General features: G+C 40.6%; 1 protein-coding gene across 19 annotated transcripts in view; it reads left to right on the top strand.

Moving 5' to 3' along the window:
* Nucleotides 1-19,932, top strand: part of MACF1 (microtubule actin crosslinking factor 1) — a 333,277-nt gene that overhangs the window by 165,456 nt on the left and 147,889 nt on the right. For all 19 annotated transcript variants that reach the window (XM_084873244.1, XM_084873261.1, XM_084873250.1 and 16 more), the window contains 10 exons: nt 1,603-1,731; nt 2,683-2,760; nt 3,337-3,498; nt 6,431-6,535; nt 7,123-7,218; nt 8,277-8,402; nt 10,852-11,004; nt 12,047-12,201; nt 18,906-19,032; nt 19,565-19,748. In XM_084873244.1, the coding sequence (XP_084729370.1) occupies nt 1,603-1,731; nt 2,683-2,760; nt 3,337-3,498; nt 6,431-6,535; nt 7,123-7,218; nt 8,277-8,402; nt 10,852-11,004; nt 12,047-12,201; nt 18,906-19,032; nt 19,565-19,748 (1,315 nt within the window). The remainder of the gene's footprint in view (nt 1-1,602; nt 1,732-2,682; nt 2,761-3,336; nt 3,499-6,430; nt 6,536-7,122; nt 7,219-8,276; nt 8,403-10,851; nt 11,005-12,046; nt 12,202-18,905; nt 19,033-19,564; nt 19,749-19,932) is intronic.

Here is a 19,932-nt window from a genome sequence, read left to right as displayed (position 1 = left end):
TAGGCATTTATATACAATTTATGAAGTGATCACCCCAATAAGTCTAGTATCCACCTGACACAATACATATACTATGTAATAAAAGAGTAGTATGCAAATTGACCATACATCCTCTACATCTACAAGCCACGCCCATCAGCCAATCAGGAGCGAGTATGCAAATTAACCCAATCAAGATGGCTATAGCCAAGGAGCAAACAGGAAGTTTGGGTTTCTCCAGTAATGGAGGAAGCCAAGCTTCCTGAACACCTTGACCAGCCCAGGCCTCTGTGCAAGGCTACAAAGTTTCAATTATAGAAGATATTATAAATAAATCCCAGATACCAGGGCCTCCACTTGGGTTGTTGGGGGTGTGGCCAGCCTGCAAACCACCACAGGCCCCTCACCCAGGCCATCCCATGCCCCAAGGGTGTCCCACCATGATCTGGGACACCCTTCAGGGCAAACCAACTGGCTCCCACCTATGCACTAGGCCTCTATCCTATCCAATAAAAGAGTAATATGCAAATTGACCATCACTCCAATAGAGAAGATGGCTTCCCCCATGTGGACACAAGATGGCCAGCAGGGGAGGGCAGTTGGAAGGGACCAGGCCTGCAAGGGAGGGCAGTTGGGGGCAATCAAGCCTGCAGGGGAGGGCAGTTAGGGGTGACCAGGCTGGCAGGGGAGGGCTGTTAGGGGCAATCACGTTGGCAGGGGAGTGGTTAGGCATCAATAAGGCTGGCAAGGGAGTGGTTAGGGGGTGAGCAGGCTGGCAGGCAGAAGCGGATAGGGGCAATCAGGAAGGCAGGCAGGCGAGCAGTTGGGAGTCAGCATTCCTGGATTTTGAGAGGGATGTCCGACTGCCTATTTAGGCCTAATACCCTCAAGGGGTCTCATATTGGAGAGGGAACAGGCTGGGCTGAGGGACACCATCCCCTCCCCTGTGCATGAATTTCATGCACCGGGCCTCTAGTTTACTATAATATTATTGGCTGTATTTCCTATGCTGTACTTTACATCCCTAGGGGACACTATTTACATGCATTCTAGAACAGCAGTTGCCTACCTTTCGGACCTCAGTGACCATCAGTTGGTGACAGCTGTTCTAGGATAATGGTTCAAGTTCAATATTGTCTACCTTATCCTTCTAACCCTTTTGTTTGTATGAGATAGTCCCCATGTACCAAAAATAACATTCAAAGACAAGCTAATGTTTTAAAATTCATTGGTCAATAGTTGATGCCGTGAATGAAGCTTATTATTTTCAGGTATTTCTTATATTTGTTTTATTATGAAATGAAGAGACTCTATAAAGGGAAATGCTTGAACTATAAAGTTAAGCATCTTCAGCCAGTGGAAACACCTTCCTGGTTGGTAAATTTAGGAACATCTTCCCATAACGCAGCAGCAAAAGCCTGCCTCTGCTGCTGTAGCTGGTGGGGGTTAGTCTCTAGCTCCTTGGAGTGTGGTCATGGCATATTTTTCTGTAAGAGGTCATAATGGAGAGATCCTTTTGCCAGTCCTCTATCTCTAGCCCCCTTGTCCAAATGTTGATTGTGACGATTTTCTTTTTCTGCCAACTTAGCAGTAAGTTATTATATATGTGTTTTTCTTTTTCAGATGAAACTGGAGCGAGCAGAGTGGGGCAATGACCTGCCTAGTGTGGAGTTGCAGCTGGAGACGCAGCAGCACATTCATACGAGTGTGGAAGAGCTGGGCTCCAGTGTCAAAGAGGCCAGGTTGTATGAGGTGCGTGGCAGTCAGAATCCATTAGGGAAGGTGGGCAGGGTGGTAACAGGGAAGTACGCACAATGCAGCTGTTCCTAAGGAGAAGGGGGCTTTGGCAAGGAATGATAACCATAGGCAGCACTTTACAACAAACTCCTTTTCATGTGAAATGTCCTTTTGCTCTTTGAAATAATCTTGTGGGAAAGATACTTTTTTTATTAACTCTTTTTGGCAAAAAGAAGTGATCCTGAAAGCTGAGGTCAGTATTGGTAAATAGAGGATGCAGTTTCTAAACTCAGACCCTCTGCTCCAAAAGTTCATGCTCTTTCCGCTTCACCTTCTGTCCGCAGTAGAGAGCTGGTGTACAGAAATTGTTCAGTCTCTCTTTACTCATTCTACCTTTCAATTTTTAATTTCTTTTTTAAAATGTATTTTTATTGATTTCAGAAAGGAAGGGAGAAGGAGGGAGAGCTTGAAACATCAATGATAATGATGAGAGAATCTTTGATTGGTTGCCTCCTGCACGTCCTACACTGGGGATTGAGCTGCAATCCAGTCATGTGACTTGACCAAGAATCAAACTGTGATATCTGGTTCAGAGGTCAATGCTCAACCTTTGAGCCACACCAGCTGGGCTCCATTTATTTTTTTTACTTCAGTTCTCCCCTTCAAAAAAGAAGTTGAATGATTTTGGAATCATTAGGCATAGGTTTTTTAAAGAAACTTTCCAGCATTACTAGTATAACAAGACAGTGTGGTCTGTCTGTTGTATTTTCCCTGCTGAACTGTTCCTCATGTAGTGCTGCTCCAAGCTGTAAAATCTGACCCAGATTTATTACCTAAGCTTCTACTTTCTCAGAGTAAGTAGTTTCTACCTGTGTGCAGACATGTTTACATAGTTGAAACCATGTTATAAGTATAGTTTATTTATCCTTTCTCTAATGTGTTTCTGTTTCATTCCTTTCTTATCAGGGGAAAATGTCTCAGAATTTTCATACTAGTTATGTTGAAACTCTTGGAAAACTGGAGACGCAGTATTGTAAATTGAAGGTAAACTGACTAACTCTGTATTCTGTTCCTGGAGAATCTGGTTTCCTCCAAACACCTCCTTTCCCTAGGTTGGCTGTCTTGGCTTTCTGTTTATTAAATTACATCATGTACTTTGCCATTGTTCATATGTATATAATATTTTCTTAATGGAGCAAAACCACTGCCCCAGAAAATTTTATGTAGAGCTATCTGAGCTATCCTGCTTTCCCAAAGCAGTGGTTACTTGTTTTTTGAGACACCAAAACTAAAAGTTTGAGGTTGATAGGGAAGGGACTTTTCTCTGAAGTCTTCCTTCCTGTCATTCAAAATTGCTCAGAGTATGACAGGCCCAGGATCATTCTGTATCCAGGGAGCCCCACAAAAGGCCAGGTGAGTTCCAACTTTTAGCTAAAATTGACAAGGGTTCTGGAATCCTGTGCCAAACTTGTACTAAATCTAAGTCAATGGAGAAGCACCCAGAGTTTAATAAACAAGACAAAATTCATTTCCTGAGTTATTCTTCACTTTGATGTCAAGTGTGCTGTCTTCTGTAGATGAAAGGCTGGTGGTTTAACCTGTAATCCTTGCTTTGTCTAGGAAACTTCTAGCTTCCGGATGAGGCATCTTCAAAGCCTACATAAATTTGTTTCCAGAGCTACAGCTGAGTTAATTTGGTTGAATGAGAAAGAAGAAGAGGAACTAGCATATGATTGGAGTGACAACAATCCTAATATCTCAGCCAAGAAAAATTACTTCTCAGTGAGTCTAGCACAACATGCCTGTCATATTTATGTAACAGCAGCAGAAGGAGACAGAGGGTCTAGCCTGCTGAGAGCTAGGGTTCTGGGATTTTCATTCTGCTAGACAGAAATAGGGACCCTGCTGAATGCATCTGATATGTGAGAAGTGTCCGTGGAGAGAGGGAAATCCAGCCCTGGAATGAATTTTCTTAGAATGCATTGAGAAAGGCAGAGTCTTGGGTTCATGGAGCAGCCTGCAAGTAGAGTCATTTCAGAAGCAGTATAGCTTTGTGGTTAAGATTATAGGCTTCAGAGTGCACTAGACCCAAGTTCACTTATCCCTCCACTTACTAGCTCAGTGACCTTGAGTAAGTTTTTTAATCTCTCTGGACCTCTGTAAAATGGGATATTAGTACCCCTTCACAGGGATTTATAAAAGACTCAGTAAGATTTAATAACTAATAATCTTAGTATTGTTTAATTGAAGTATACTTTTAGCTTCTCAGAAATGCTGAATTCTCTAATTAATAATTTTTTGGTCTTAATTTAAAAAAAAAGTTTTTATTGATTTTTAGAGAGAGAGGAAGGGAGAGGGACAGATAGAAACATTGAGAGAGAAACACTAATTAGCTGCCTCTTGCATGCCTCCTACTAGGGATGGAGCCCGTAACCCAGGCATGTGCACTGACCAGAAATCAAACAGGTGACCTCTTAGTTCATGGGTCAGTGCTCAACCACTGAGCACTGACCATAATCAATCTCTTTATTTGTGAGATGGGAAGGAAAATTCAGCATTGGACTATGGGACAATGTTTTGTATTCTTTTCAGTGAAAGATGTATATAAGTAAGTAGGGTTATTTTTTGCTACTTTTAGTGTTTCTACATCTCAGAGGATTTATAAACATTTTATAAACCCTATGCAAATAGGAAACATTTTTACTAACACTTACTTTAGATACTTTAATTCCATTAATTTAGAAGTGTGTGTGTGTGTGTGTGTGTGTGTGTGTGTGTGTGTGTTTTAATATAAGCTATTCCTGAATAGAAAGTGATAGAGGATCCTTCTGAAGTAAAGAAGAAATAATAGATATGATAATATTGGGTCGGCAGCTAAGTAATTGCGGATTTTTTAAAGAAAATCAAAGACAATTTTTTCATGGAACTAAATAACTTTATTCTGTAATGTATTGCCCATTTTGATCAATGACCTTTTGCCATCTTTCAGGCAGCATCATAATCCCACTTTCAAAAAACTTCTGGTTTTTATTAGCAAAAAACTGAATCAGGTACGATTTGACATCATCATCATTATTGAAATTTTTACCATTCAAGGAGTTTTGTAAAGATCGAAACAAAAAGTAATCAGATGGTGCAAGGTCAGGACTATATGGTGGATGTGGCAAAACATCCCAACCAAGCTCCATTAATTTTTGCCGAGTGACCAAAGATGTGTGTGGCCTTGCATTGTCATGATGGAATACAACACCTTTTCGATTTGTCAATTCGGGCCACTTTTCTTCAACTGCATTGTTTAATTTCATTAGTTGTTCAATGTAGACATCAGAATTGATCGTTCGGTTGGGTGGTAAGAGTTCAAAGTAGACAATTCCTTTGTAATCCCACCAAACTGATAACAAAACCTTCTTTTGATGAATATCAGCTTTTGATGTTGTTTGAGTTGGTTCACCTGGCCTGCTCCACGATCTTTTCCGCTTGATATTGTTGTAAACAACCCATTTTTCATCGCCAGTTATCAGTCGTTTTAAAAATGGATCATTTTCATTACGTTTCTTGAGCAAATCGCAGCTGCTAATGTGTAGCGTTAACTGTGATTCTTTAATTTCGTGAGGAACCCATGTATCGAGTTTTAAAACATAGCCAAGTTGTTTTAAGTGATTTTCAATGCATGTATGTGATACATGAAGCTTCTCTGCAATCTCACGTGTTGTACTGTGACAGTCCGTATTGATTATTGCTTTGATTAGGGCGTCATCAACTTCAACTGGACGACCAGAGCGTTTTTCATCTTTGAGTGAAAAATCACCAGAACGAAATTTGGCAAACCAATTTTGACACTGCCGTTCTTTTAAGGCTTCGTCACCATAAACAGCACATAACTTTTTATGAGCTTGCGATGCGTTTTTCCCTTTGAGGAAATAAAAAAGCAAAATATGACGAAAATGTTCCTTTTGATTTTCCATTTTTTAACGAACGCCAAACGAAAACTACAAAACAGATCAAAAAACTTTTTTTACTGATTAACAGCTGAATAGCCAACTATCAAATAACAAAATGTGTTTTACATTTGTACTACGTCTGCAAACCTAAAAATTCAACTGAAGCCATATGTGTGTGAAACCCGCAATTACTTAGTTGCCGACCCAATACAATAAACAGTCTGTATGAGGATGGAAATAAAGCCATGAAAGAAGTATAAATAAGGTGCTTGGAAAGCATCAAGGAGGACCAGTCAAATCTGATCCTAAGGATCAGTACCCAGCTTCACAGAAGAGCTGGCATCTAAACTGGGTCCTGTAATGTGAATAGAATTTCGAACCAGAGGAGGACACCATAGTCTAAGGGAATAGTCTTAGCAAAGCCAACCAGTCAGTGATACAGATCCACTGGTGTCGGGTGTAGTGTTGGTGGGTGCTGACATGAACTGGCCACTCTGGCCAAGCTATTTGCTTTCTCTGCTTCCAGTGCTCATCCTGTGTTCCCCCACTTACTCGGCTCTGGCTGGGGTCCCAAGTCCTTTGTGAATCATTTGCCAGTAATTCCAGCATTTTTGCTCTTCTCTGAAATCCTTTGGCGTGTACTCTTCATGCATCTCATTTTGGCACTAGTCACAGTGTTGCAGGCTTTTTAAAAGTTGATCAGGGAACAGAGCCTTTTATTGCTACTCTTCCCTTAATAGCACTTAATGCATAAAGTTGAATTCAATTTTCAGGAGTTGACAATGGAACTGGAGGAAAAACAGGATGTGTTTCGATCTCTACAAGATACAGCAGAGCTGCTATCGCTTGAGAACCACCCAGCCAAGCAGACTGTGGAGGTATGTGACTTGAGAACATGTAAGGGCCACGTGCTCAGAGGTGATGGTTTATAAAAGTACTCAAATCAGAGGCTTTGTTGGAGGACCTGGAGGAAATGTCCGGGATCATTTGTCTTGGGGTTTCTCCCTTTTCATCCCAGCCCCCAAAGACTGCAAACAGTTTTGACGGTCTATGGGCAATACCACGAGAAACAAGATTGAATCCTAACTTACTGGGGAAAATGGCTTGGACTACAGATTTCCCAAATAACTGTCCGGATAGGTCCTTTCTTGTTGATGTGGTGCCTTTGCCCAGAGAAGTGGAGCAATCCAGGAGGGTTTATTTATGCCTGGATTTTGCTGTCCAGATCATGTAGTTGTAACTGAGTGTGGAAGAGGCCTTTTCTATGTAATCCCTTCTAACAAAATCATGTTGGACAAAAGACAAGCCTCTTGCTTATGGAAGCATTTAGCGGCTGCCAGTCAAGTATCTCCATGTATCTTCTGTATCCTCTATCATTAGCAGCCTTGTCCTTGGAAGGGAGCATTGCACGTGTATTTTGAGTCAGTTAATCTCATGCCCTGATGTCTGTGCTTGGTGGTTGCAGGCTTATAGTGCCGCTGTCCAGTCCCAGTTGCAGTGGATGAAGCAGCTGTGCTTGTGTGTCGAGCAGCATGTAAAAGAGAATACTGCTTATTTCCAGGTATGTGGACTTTGTGTTTTTCTGTGTGCATGTTTATGTGTAACTGTGTGTGTGTGTGTGTGTATGTTATAGAGGATGAGAAGAATATTTGTTTTTATTCTGGCAAGAGATTTTGTGGATCTGTGCATATACACAGGGGTGGGCAAAAGTAGGTTTACAGTTTATATGGCAATACAATAATCCTATCTGATAAAGAGCTAATATGGAAGTGGTCGTCATGTCCTCACGTCCTCACGTCCTCATGCCCTCATGCCCTTGCACAGGAAATGGTCAGACATTCAATACTGGAGAGAATGGCATGGGGACCAGCTAGGCACAAATGAGCTCGCAAGAGAGGCATGGGGACCAGCCAGGCTGCCTCCTGGGAGAGGAACAATCTGCCCCATCGTACTGGGTGCCTGCTGCTGCAGCCTAGGCAAAGCCACCCGCCCATGGCCCCCTGTGGCTGTGGCTAGCCCTGGTCCTGGGTGCCTACAACCGGGTTTGATTCGGTCAAGGGCACATGCCTGGGTTGCCGGCTTGATCCCCAGTGGGGGGTGTGCAGAAGGCAGCCTATCAATGATTCTCACTTTTTTCTACAATTTGTCACAGCATGCAAAATATACGACTTGTTTTCAAGTGAGGATGGGTAGAGGAAATAAACTATTATCTCTGTTTGGTTTAGTCCTAAGTTAAATCATCTTCCTGATCATGTTGTAATTACATCAATAAGTTAAAACAATGATAACTCAGCATCTAGGCTTTTGTGAACTCTACCTCACAACCAAGTGCTGTCACTAGCCAGAAGTCAAGAGAATGAGCAGTGATTTCTGAGAGGCTGAAGCAGACCGACTTTTCCATGGGGTTCAGCAGGCTTTGTGCTGGCCGGCACTAGTTCCCGGCTGAGACAATATAAAGCCTCCGGTTTATACTTTCATGGCCTTTGCAATGAACTGTCACTCTCTGGAGAGTCTAATTAGCTTTGCTCAACTCTGCATAGTAGGATCTTTCTTTCTCAGTTAAGATCTTGGTGTTGTGACGTAATGAACACAAGGCACCCCTTCCTTCTGTCCCCACAGTTCTTCAGTGATGCACGAGACCTGGAGGCATTCTTGAGGAACCTCCAAGACTCCATCAAACGGAAATATTCCTGTGACCACAACACCAGCTTATCCCGCCTGGAGGACTTGCTCCAGGACTCAATGGTGGGTGTTGCGTCAGTGGGATGATTACAGAAACATACTCTGAGCAACAGAGCAAACCCTCTCAGCTGCTGCTGTTTATATCCTTGAAAGCTACAGGGCAGTGGGTCATTGTTATAACGTTTGCCTCACATTCTAATAGAACTTAATCAGTTTTTCTTTCTTTTTCCTTTTCTCTTTCTTTCCTTAAAGAGGTTGCTAATATGAGGCCTTTGGGTATGCTATTGAAGTAAAAAGCCTAGTCATCTCCCCTTGAGCCACTTAGTGTTCATCATACTTTTCTTTGCATTGTTCCTGTCTATTTCAATTCCGTAGTTGGGGCCAAAGATGAGGTGTAGGGTCGAAGGGGATTGACATCAAATTCTTTTTAAGTCTCTCATGTGAAGAGAATTTTTAAAACAAAAACTCCCAATGAACAAGACCTGAACCAAATTTTTTCTCCTTGGCAATTTTCTTTTGGTAATGATGAGGCACTAGAAAATGGAATTTAATTAAAGACATTAAATCTTTATATATAATGCAATAGTCAGTTTATTTATGTAGCAATATTTACTTTTTAAATATTACTGCATTCAGTATTTAATCCAAAACACTTGTACATTTATTTCTTCCAGTGAGCTATTCCTTAGGGAGTGCTGGTGTAAATCAGCAGCAGGGCTACTTGCATTTATTGAATGGATTATTACTTAGAGTTGGCAAGGCAAGGCTTAAGGTACATCTCACAGTAAGACAGAAATATGTATGTAATAGGGAAATTACTTTTTCTGTATGAGAAGTCAGGGAATTGTCACATTTCAACAGAATAAAAGAAGCAGAATAACACAAACAGTGCCATTTTTTTGTGTGGGTGAGACTGCATTTGTGAGCATTAGTTAATTTAAAAAATATATTTGCAGGTATTATAAACCTATGAATGGGTTTACATTCAGTGTTTTACCTGGGCAAATAATCCGTTAATTTAATTAATTTGGAATGAAGGGTAACAAGCTGATTTTCAGATGTTGTCTCTAGAATGTCTCTCTTGGAGGTACTTCAGGTATGAAGGAGGAATATAATAATCCTTGGCTATTATCTCCTCCCTCCCACAGAGTACCTTCCTGTTGTAGGGTAACTCCTCTGCAATTGTTGTATCTTCTCTTCTCGAGGGTCGCTGCTCTGTTCCCTCCTCTCCAGATCAGGGGCATCGGGTTGGCGGCGGCATCTGGGCATGGAGTCACCTGGGTCTGCTCCTCAGCTTGTCCTCAGCTTCCCGTCAGGTTCGGGAGCGTCTGTCCTGGCATCTGGTTCTTTGCAGAACTTTTACCACGCTGAGCACTTGGTCTCTGGAGTTTGAGATGTTTGGCTGTGGGTTAGACAGAAATTGACTTCTTTATTGCAAGGAAAATGGCATGGGTAGACCGGTTCTCAAGTATGAAACCGTGTGGCTGTCTCCCTGATATATTCCATTCCTCTTTCTTAACTAATAAGTTAAAGTTGTATTTCTTCCAATCATGCTCCCCGGGACAGGCAAAGGTAGTTTATTTAAGCATTTCTTTCTTTTTTACTTGCATATTCTTAATTCCTTAATGGCATTTCTTAACATTATTAACTCTTTATTCTCATTACATCTACTTCCATCCTAAGAAAGCCCTCTTCTGGGGAGTTTTTATACCTCAAAATGGGCTTGAAACATCCTGGTTAATCTTTTACTTTAATGGAATTGGCAGTAGATTGCTACCCATTTTGTTGACAAGAGGTTCATTAGTTTTTAAGATAATTGGGTTTGCAGAGACTTGGGAATTTTAATTTTGCATGATACTGCTTTCAAACCTATCGAATTTACATGGCTATCACACAGCAAGATACTAAAAGGTAAATCCTAAATCATTTGTCATGATGCCTTCACCAACTGCATTGATTGTTGGTTGAAGACCTAAGATCTTTCTGGAGAAAGTTTGATTCAATTTAAGAAACTACCATAAAACATTTGTGGTAGATATAATTATTTTTAAAAATTTAAAGAGCTTAATTCTGGCTTCTCTTAAGCAGAAGGCAAGAACTGGCTTCTACCAGAGAAAAATTGAATAATAACAACAATAACAACATAGTTGTTATTATTGTTTTTAACTTCTGTGTTCTCTGCACTTATTTGGGGAAATCCTTTGCTAACTTAAAGCTGTATTTGGCAGCTAAACATTCTTTTTTGTTTTATGTTTTGTTATTTTGCATGCTGCTTTATGGTTGGTTAATTGAGAGGGCACAGGAAGAAAACTGCAAAATTTGAGTACAAAAGCACCTGGTAGAAGACAAAAACAGTCTCTCCTTTTTTCTGTATCCTTGTGTTTCTAAGATGGCTCCACCAAGGATTATTTAACTGAGAAATGACATTCTCTGAGGGAGTGGAGCACTCAGTTTTCTTTTTAGTTACCCTGAGTAGCAACAGTATCCTTTTGATTTTCTTCTCATTTTGTAGGATGAAAAGGAACAGCTTATACAGTCCAAGAGTTCTGTTGCCAGTCTTGTTGGGAGATCAAAAACAATTGTTCAGCTAAAGCCACGCAGTCCCGACCATGTGCTAAAGAGCACCATTTCTGTGAAGGCTATCTGTGATTACCGGCAGATCGAGGTAAGGAGGTGGAAAGGATATTTCTGTCTCCAGAGGGAAGGGAGGGAGAAGGGAAGCCTTTGGTTAGGGCTATGATAATGAGGAAAGATCAAATACTAGAGTTTTTAAAATTTAGAATTTAAACAAGGTTCTTTCACTTGGATCATTCCATTCAGTTCATCTTACCACCCCGCCCCCACCCAATGCATTCTTTATCCTACCACCAGCCCTCACAAACAAGTGTCATTCCCCTGCTTCAGTCCCACAGCAATTCCCTTTTCTTTGTAGAAATTCCGAATTCCTTAACGTGGCCTCCGGGTCCTGAATGATTGTTCTTTACCCCTCTAGCCGAGACTCAGTCATGTCCCTCCTGTGCATTCCCAGTAAACTGCATGTGTCACTTAGTATTGTAGCTGTATATCCCACCAGAACATGTGGAATGTGGACCATGTTTGTCAGCGTAACATTTCTCTATTTTTACCTCTAGTGGCCTCACATACTTCCAGGTAGATAGAGGCTCCATAAATATTTGTTATACAAAAGAATGAGTGATTTTTTTTTGGTACTTTTCTGTCTCAATTCTGTCCATAAAATAGGGGTAACACTGTTGGTTTCTTATCATCCAAGAGAAAGAACTGGTGATCCAACTACTTAAACATTTTCAGGGATTTGGGTGGGACAAAAGAAAGGGAGGAGGAGGAAGTATCAAAAGCAAAGTTGTGAGTACTCATGTCCCTTTAATTTCACTCTAATGGTTGTATGTATGAAAGATTGCTCTTGGAGGCCTTACTGTCTCTTTCTACCCTTCTTTCACTGAGTTACTTGACATGTAACAGGCATTTCATAAACACTTGCTTCCTGGATTTGTTTGATGTCCACAACCTCTCCTGTGTTGTGTATTTTTACATTATATCTTTTTTGTCAGAATCAGGGACTCTCACTAAGTGATAGCAGATCTCCAAAATGTTTTTTTCTTGGTTTTGTAGCCTTGGGATCAGGTGCCAGGTAATAATGGTTTGTTGATTTACCCATTAGCAATAACTTGTAAATCTATCTCTTTCAGATTACTATTTGCAAGAATGATGAATGTGTGTTGGAAGATAACTCCCAGAGGACCAAATGGAAAGTGATCAGCCCCACAGGGAATGAGGCCATGGTGCCATCTGTCTGCTTCCTCATTCCTCCACCCAATAAGGATGCCATTGAGATGGCCAGCAGGTAACTTGGCTCAACTGCCACTATGTACTGCCACCTCTGCTCTTTGACCTGGGAGAACTGATCTCAACTGAGCAACTAAATTTGAATTTCCTTTTGAGAAAGATCCTCTATTAGGATATCAAGTCTTAGACTGCCAGCCACATAGTAGATTTTCAATAAATGCTTATCTTCAATTGAGATATATTTGGTGATAGTTCTTTTTTATACAAGTTCTTGTTTATAAACAGTTTAATTTCAGAAGATTGATTTATGTAGTGACAGCTAATTTTCTTCTTTAATTTTTATTTTATTAAAATAATATGTAAATATTTTTAAGAGTTGAAGTATACCAAAACACTTATAATAAAAACTACTAACTACCCTCTCCACCCCAGAGTTCTGTTTCCAAGAGTCAGTTATCTATAACTCTTTGAACAGATTTTTTTAGTTTTAATTCCAAATTTATGAATAATGTGATTATTTTTCTGCTGTTTTCTGATTTTTTTTTTTTAACTTTAGAAATTATCTATTGACTTCCTACTCTAGGATATTAACATTTAGCTTGCTACACATATACCTGCATAAACTTCTCCTTTTCCCATCTTCCAATGTAGTTATGCCACAGTTTTTGCTTAAACTGGTATTTTTGTGTTATTATATTGAATGGCTTATAGCTGAGCCACACAGTGCTGTCGGGGATTGTTGTGTCTTTCCTCTCTAAACTCATCCGTCTTCTGCCGCTCTCCTTGCTCAGCTCCAGTCACCCTCATCTTTTTCCTGTTTCTTAAACACCACAAGCATATTCTTGCCTCAGGCCTTTCACTTCCTCTGCTTGTTTTCAAATATTTATGTGATTCACTCCCTCGCTTCATTCAGTTCATCTTACCGCCCACCCCCACTCACTGCCTGCCACTTTCTGTCTCCTTTACTCTTCTTAATTTTTTTCATAACACTTAATACAACCTAACAGATTATATATTAGTTTATTATCTCTCCCCTCCTGTTAGAAGTTCCAAAAGAGCAGAGGTTTTTGTCTGTTTTGTTTATTTCTGTAACCTTAGCACTAGAACAATTGCTGGCACATAGTAGGTGCGCGGTAAGTAGTTGTTGAATGAGTGGGTGATTGAATATAATTATAAGTAAATTATTTTATTTGCTTTATTTCTTTTTCCATTTGCTTTCTTGTATAACTTTTTGTTTTATTGGAGTTGATAATTTTAATTTTTAAATACGTTGTTATTAATTTCAGAGAAGAAGGGAGAGGGAGAGCGAGATAGAAGCATCAATGATGAGAGAGAATAATTGATCAACTGCCTCCTGCACACCCCATACTGGGGATCAAGCCCGCACACAACCCGGGCTTGTGCCCTGACCAGGAATCTAACTGTAACCTCCTTGTTCATAGGTCGATGCTCAACTACTGAGCCATGCTGGCTGGGCTGGAGTTGATAATTTTAAAAATATATATATATTTTATTGATTTTTTACAGAGAGGAAGGGAGAGGGATAGAGTTAGAAACATAGATGAGAGAGAATCATTGATCAGTTGCCTCTTGCACACCCCCCACCGAGGATGCGCCCGCAACCAAGGTACATGCCCTTGACCGGAATCAAACCTGGGACCTTTCAGTCCACAGGCTGATGCTCTATCTACTGAGCCAAATGGTTTTGGCCGGAGTTGATCATTTTTTTTTTAATTTTATTAAATTTATTGGGGTGACGTTGTTAATAGGATCATATAGTTTTCAAGTGTACATTTCTATGATACAAGATCTGTATATTGCATCATGTGCCCACCACCTAAAATCAAATCATCTTCTGTCACCATATATTAGGCCCCCTTCTGCATTACCCCCTTCCCTCTGCTAACTATCACACACTCTGTGTCCATGAGTTGTTATATATCCCATGGATGAGTGAAATCATGATTCTTAGCTTTTCCTAACTGACTTATTTCATGTAGCATAATATTCTCAAGGTCCATCCATGTTGTCACAAATAGTAGTATTTCATCTTTTCTTATGGTTGAGTAGTATCCATTATGTATGCAAAACCACATCTTTATCCAGCTCTCTGTCTTGGGACACTTTGGTTGTTTCCATGACTTGGCCATTGTGAGTAACGCTGCAATGAACATGGGGGTGCATATGTCTTTGCAAAAGACACATTTTTTAGTGTTTTTTTGTTGTTGTTGTTTTGGGTTTTTTTTTGGTGGATACCCAAAAGAAAGATTTTTGAGTCATATGACAACTCTATTCTTAATTTTTTGATAAGTCACCAGATTGTTTACCAGAGTGGCTGTACCAATAATTGTTTTGTTTTTAAGTTTGCTTAGTTGTCTATTTGCATATTATGAATTTATTCCCAAACTCTCCTACATTACTATAAAAGGCTGGCCAAACACTGTAGGTACTTTTTGTTTTATTATTTTCTCTTGGAAGCATCTCTCCAGCCTGAACCTGCTGTGAAGGCCTCAGTACTGCCTCCCTGTCATTTCCCTTCATCTTCATCCTGAAGACTTGCTCTGCCTCTCTTCTGTTTCCTAGAAACCAAGTCTATGTGTTGGTTTATTCCCTGGTTTAGGAGAGCACACTCTCCAGGAGTCTACTGAGAAAAAGTCAATAAGAAGTAAAGTTTTTGAGAGCTCTCATATCTGAAAATGTCTTTCTTCTCTCTTCATAATGAATGGGTCAGTTACGAATTTTCATAATAAAATTCTTTAAAAAATTATTTCACTCTGAGCCTTGAAGACACTGTTCCACTGTTTTCTATCTTCCAGGGTTTGTTGTTGAAAACAACATTCTCAGTCTTTATCTTTCTTTTTTTTTTTTAATATATTTTTTATTGATAATAGTGTTATAAATAAATCCCATCCCTCCCCTTCACCTCCGCCTCCTAGCCTTTACCCACCCCTGCCCAAGTCTATTGCCCTATTGCTCGTGTCATGGGCTATGTATATAGGTTCTTTGGCTTATCTCTTCTCATCCCCAAACTCTATCTTCCTTTCTCTCTCTCTCTCTCTCTCTCTCTCTCTCTCTCTCTCTCTCTCTCTCTCTCTCTCTCTCTTTTAATAAATCATTATTGTTCATATTATTACAAATGTTCCTCATTCCCCCCCCCCTCCATTGCTCCCCTCCACCAGGTTCCCACCCCACCCTCTGCCCTTTCCCCAGTCCCATTGTCCTCATCCATAGGTGCACAGTTTATATTCAGTCTCTTCCCACACCCCCCACTCCCCTTTTCCCCGAGAATCGTCAGTTCACTCCCCTTCCATATCTCTGATTCTATTATATTCACCAGTTAATATTGTTCATCAGATTTTTTTTTATTTCCCTTGGTTTTTAGATTCACTTGTTGATAGTTACGTATTTGTTGTTCGTAGTTTTTATCTTTATTTTCTTTCTCTTCCGAAAGAACCCCCTTTAGCAAGTCATATAATTCTGGTTTGGTGGTGATGAACTCCTTTAGTTTGTTTTTTTTTTATTAGCGAAGCTCTTTATCTGGCCTTCAATTTGAGTGATAGCTTTGCTGGGTAGAGTATTTTTGGCTGTACGTTCTTGCTATTCATCACCTTGAATATTTCTTGCCATTCCGTCTGGCCTGCATGGTTTCTGTTAAGAAATCAGCTGACAATCGTATGGGTGTTCCTTTACAGGTAACTACCTGCTTTTCTCTTGCTGCTTTTAATATTCTCTCTTTGTCTTTTGCTCTTGGAATTTTAATTATGATTTGTCTTGGTGTGGTCCTTTTTTGATTCCTTTTGTTTGGGGTTCTGTGCGCTTCCTGGACTTGTAAGTCTATTTCTTTCACCAGGTGGGGGAAGCTTTCTGTCACTATTTCTTTCATATGTTTTCGGTATCTTGCTCTCTCTCTTCTTCTGGGACCCCCATAATTCTGATATTGGTTCACTTGAAGTTGTCCCAGAGGTTTCTTACATTATCTTCAATTTTCTGGATTCTCTTGTCTTCTTGTTTCTGCGGAGGAGTGTCCTCTGGCTCTTTATGTTCCAAATCTTTTACTTGATTCTTGCTATCTTCCATTCTGTTTTTAGGACTCTGTATAATATTTTTTTTTTTAATATATTTTATTGATTTTTCACAGAGAGGAAGAGAGAGATATAGAGAGCTAGAAACGTCGATGAGAGAGAAACATCGACCAGCTGCCTCCTGCACACCCCCTACTGGGGATGTGCCCGCAACTCAGGTACATGCCCTTGACCAGAATTGAACCCGGGACCTTTCAGTCTCCAGGCCGACGCTCTATCCACTGAGCCAAACCGGTCCCAGTTGTATAATATTTTTTATTTCAGACAATGTATTCTTTATTTCTTGTTGATCCCTTATTTCTTGTTGATCCCTTATTATTTCTAGTTGTTCCCTTTTCATATCCTCATAGGTCTTGTTTATTTTATAGGCCTTTTCTAGGAAATTCTTGAAAAACCTTATAAGTGTGGTTTTGAACTCTATATCCAGTCGCTTTTTGTCCTCCATTTCTTTCGTTTGTGATCTGTTTCTTTGTCTCGGCATTTTTGCAGCTTCCCTGAGTTGGTAGCCTTAAAAGTCTCTGTGTTCAGCTTGGGATGGGGTGGAGTTTCAGGGTGAAGCCTATAGCCTTGGCTTCCATCAGCCACGCCCTATGAGGCTCCCGAGTCTCAGTGTTCCTCAGGGTCCTTCGGTACTCACTGCAAGCACCTCTGAGAGAAAGGTGCCCTCGATTTTCGCCTGCTACCAAACAGTCTAGGCTCTCCCCCAATGAGCCCGGAACTGGGGTTCAGTTCAGTTGGAAGTGGAGTTGGAAGTGGGGTTCAGAGCAGTCTGGAGCTTTTGTCTCCTTTCCGCTAGGGCAATCTAGCAGCAGAGTCAACAGTCTGTCCTCTGCGCGAAATATGCGCGCCTCCGGGGGCTCTGCCTTTCGCTGCTCCCCTGAGATTCCGCCTTATAGCCCAGTCTACCCCTTGTATGAGCCTGGGTCCCCAGGGTCTAGCCTAGAACTGGGGTTCAGCGCTGTCAGGTCTGGGGTTCAGCGCATTCCGGAGCTTTTATCTCCTTCCCGCTAGGGAACGCCAGCCAGGCACTCAGCCTCCTCCTCCTCGCTGGCTCTGTCCACTCCACGTGCGCAGCGTGTCTCCGTACCTTAGGCTTTTACAGCTCCTTTGATTTTCCTTCTGGTTTTCTCCTTGCTTCTCGTTGTAGAATTTCCAGTTAGTCGACTTTCCTGTAGTTCTGGGTAGTGTCCATTTTGTATTTTAGTTGTATTTTATTGAAATTGTTGTGTGAGGCTGTGTTAGGCATCCACCTATGCAGCCATCTTGGATCCCCTCCTTTTTTTCTCTCTTAAGTTTACAAAACTGTCAGATTCTCCCTTTGTATTGAGCAGTAATATGCTTTTGACAGATGCACAGAATTGCATATCGTCCACTATAGTCACAATACGGATCAGTTTGATACTTTAACCTTTTGCATGAAATATTTTTCTTTCTGAAGCTTTTGAAATCCTTTTTGTCTTTAATCTTTGGAGATGCTCTGTCCTCAGGTGAATCTTTGTGCTTACCCTTAATACAAACTGCAAACTCACATCTTTAGGCACTGGGGAAATTTTTGTTGGATTGTTTCTTTAATTATTTCCTTCTCTACGTACTGCTCTTGCTTTTAAGAACTCTCATTTGATCTCCTGAACTGCTTCTCTAATTTTTTTTCTGCTTTATATTTGTTTTCTTCTTTGAAATTTCCTGAACTTCTGTGTCAATTTTGCTGATATTTTAATGGGAATTTTGGAAAAAAGGAAGATCTATTATAATAAAAGCCTAGTATGCTAACTAGACTGGACACCCAAACTACCTTCCGGATGAAGCTAAGGCTGCCAGGGCCGAGCCCCTTGTATGAATTTCATGCATCAGGCCTCTAGTAAACTAATGAATTTAGTGGCTTTTATTTTAACTGACTATTCTAGTTTTTCATCCTATATAAATATCTCACATTTCTCAATTCAAGCTTATTTGGTATTTATTGCATGTATCTGTGTATCTGTGAGTTTGTCTTCCAGAAATTGAGACTGAATTAGGCATGGGATACTTGTGAAAAAAAAATCTCAAGCAGTTTCCCTCTATATACCAAATGATTAATTGATATTAACTTTTAAACATTTTAGCAGTTTTGAAAATATATAGAACATACCAAATTACTTTTTAAGTGTTGATGTCATTTTTCAACAATTCCAAATAAGATTATTTTATCTCTAATTTTCTCTGCCATTGCTTTCTCTTAGTATTTTCTCCTTCTAACCTCTTGTAATTATGTTATATTCAGGTAACATTTATGAGATTGCTAAGTGTGTGCTGACATAACGCAGCAAATGAGATTGTGTGAGATCTCAAGTAATTTTGTTGGTATGCATTTTTTTTTAACCCTTTGCACTCCGCTGTCCCCTCTCAGGGGACATCGGAATTCTAGCATATCACTCGGATGTCCCCTCTCAGGTGGGACATTGCAGTTTATTAGTGATTTCAGGGAATTGAGTTAATTCAACGCACGTTTCCGCTGCAAAGTAGCGTCGAGTAGCTGGTAGCCAATGTCCGGAATGGTTCGGAGTGCAGAGGGTTAAATATTTGGCTTGTTGCCTTTCTCTGCTCAGCATATAAGCTCAGATCTACTAAAGTAATCACATTTTTTTTCTGAAATGGTCTCAAATCTTAGAAAAGCTATAACCAGGTTCTGTGTTGTTCCTAGAGTGGAGCAGTCTTATCAGAAGGTGATGGCCCTTTGGCATCAGCTACATGTCAACACCAAAAGCCTTATCTCCTGGAACTATCTGAGGAAGGACCTCGACCTTGTAAAGACCTGGAACCTGGAAAAGGTAATTGTAAAAACATCACCCCAGGCTCACATCCTACTGGCAAGCGTTTTTCAGAAGGACCTTTTTTTTCATCGCTGAGATCCTACTCACCCAATCAGAATAAAATGGAATCAGGGAGACTGGTTCAGGGTTAGGGGCCTGAGATTCTTAGGAACTAGGAACAGCAGCCTGAATGGTTAAGAAATTCCTGATGAAAATAACATATTTGGTCTTCTTGGTAGAGAGAGAAGGTTGTAGGCTTCTCACTGTAGGATGAGCATCTCTTTTGCACAAGTGTATACAGTAGGGGAGTCTGGTGAATTAACCAGTATTAAAGATTATGTCTAAGGGGGTGTAAAGGGTGCTTCTGGGGTGTTCTACTTCTTAACCTCAGTGCTGATTACGTGGAAAGTTCACTTTGTGAAAAACCAGCATAATTACAGTTATGGTTTGTACATTACTTTGTGTCTACGTTAAATGTAAAAAAAGAAAACAGGAGAGAAAGTGTTATGTTCCCATTCTAGTGACATTTTTCCTGGCTTTTCCTGTCTAGCTTCGGTTATCAACACCAGAGGAGTGCCACCAGGTTATGAAGACCCTCCAGGCCCACTATGAAGACTTCCTGCAGGATAGCCGCGACTCCGTGCTCTTCTCCGTGGCGGACCGTCTGCGTCTGGAAGAGGAAGTGGAGGCTTGTAAAACCCACTTCCAGCACCTGATGAAATCCATGGAGAACGGTGCGTGTGCCTCGGGAAGAGGAAGAGTGCAGGTGGAATGAGAGTTCTGAAGGGTGCTGCAAGACCCTGCATATAAACTCAAAGTACAATTACCACTCACATTAAAACTTTGAGAGAGAAAAATTCATAGAGATAAATTCAGATCATGGAAGAAGAGGCCATATTTTAGTCTTTATTGCTAATC

The sequence above is a fragment of the Pipistrellus hanaki genome, assembly GCF_964339955.1.
Source record: "Pipistrellus hanaki genome assembly, chromosome: 2".
NCBI lineage: Eukaryota > Metazoa > Chordata > Mammalia > Chiroptera > Vespertilionidae > Pipistrellus > Pipistrellus hanaki.
The sequence above is the reverse complement of the archived record's forward strand: the minus strand, read 5'-3'. Positions and strand labels throughout refer to the sequence as shown.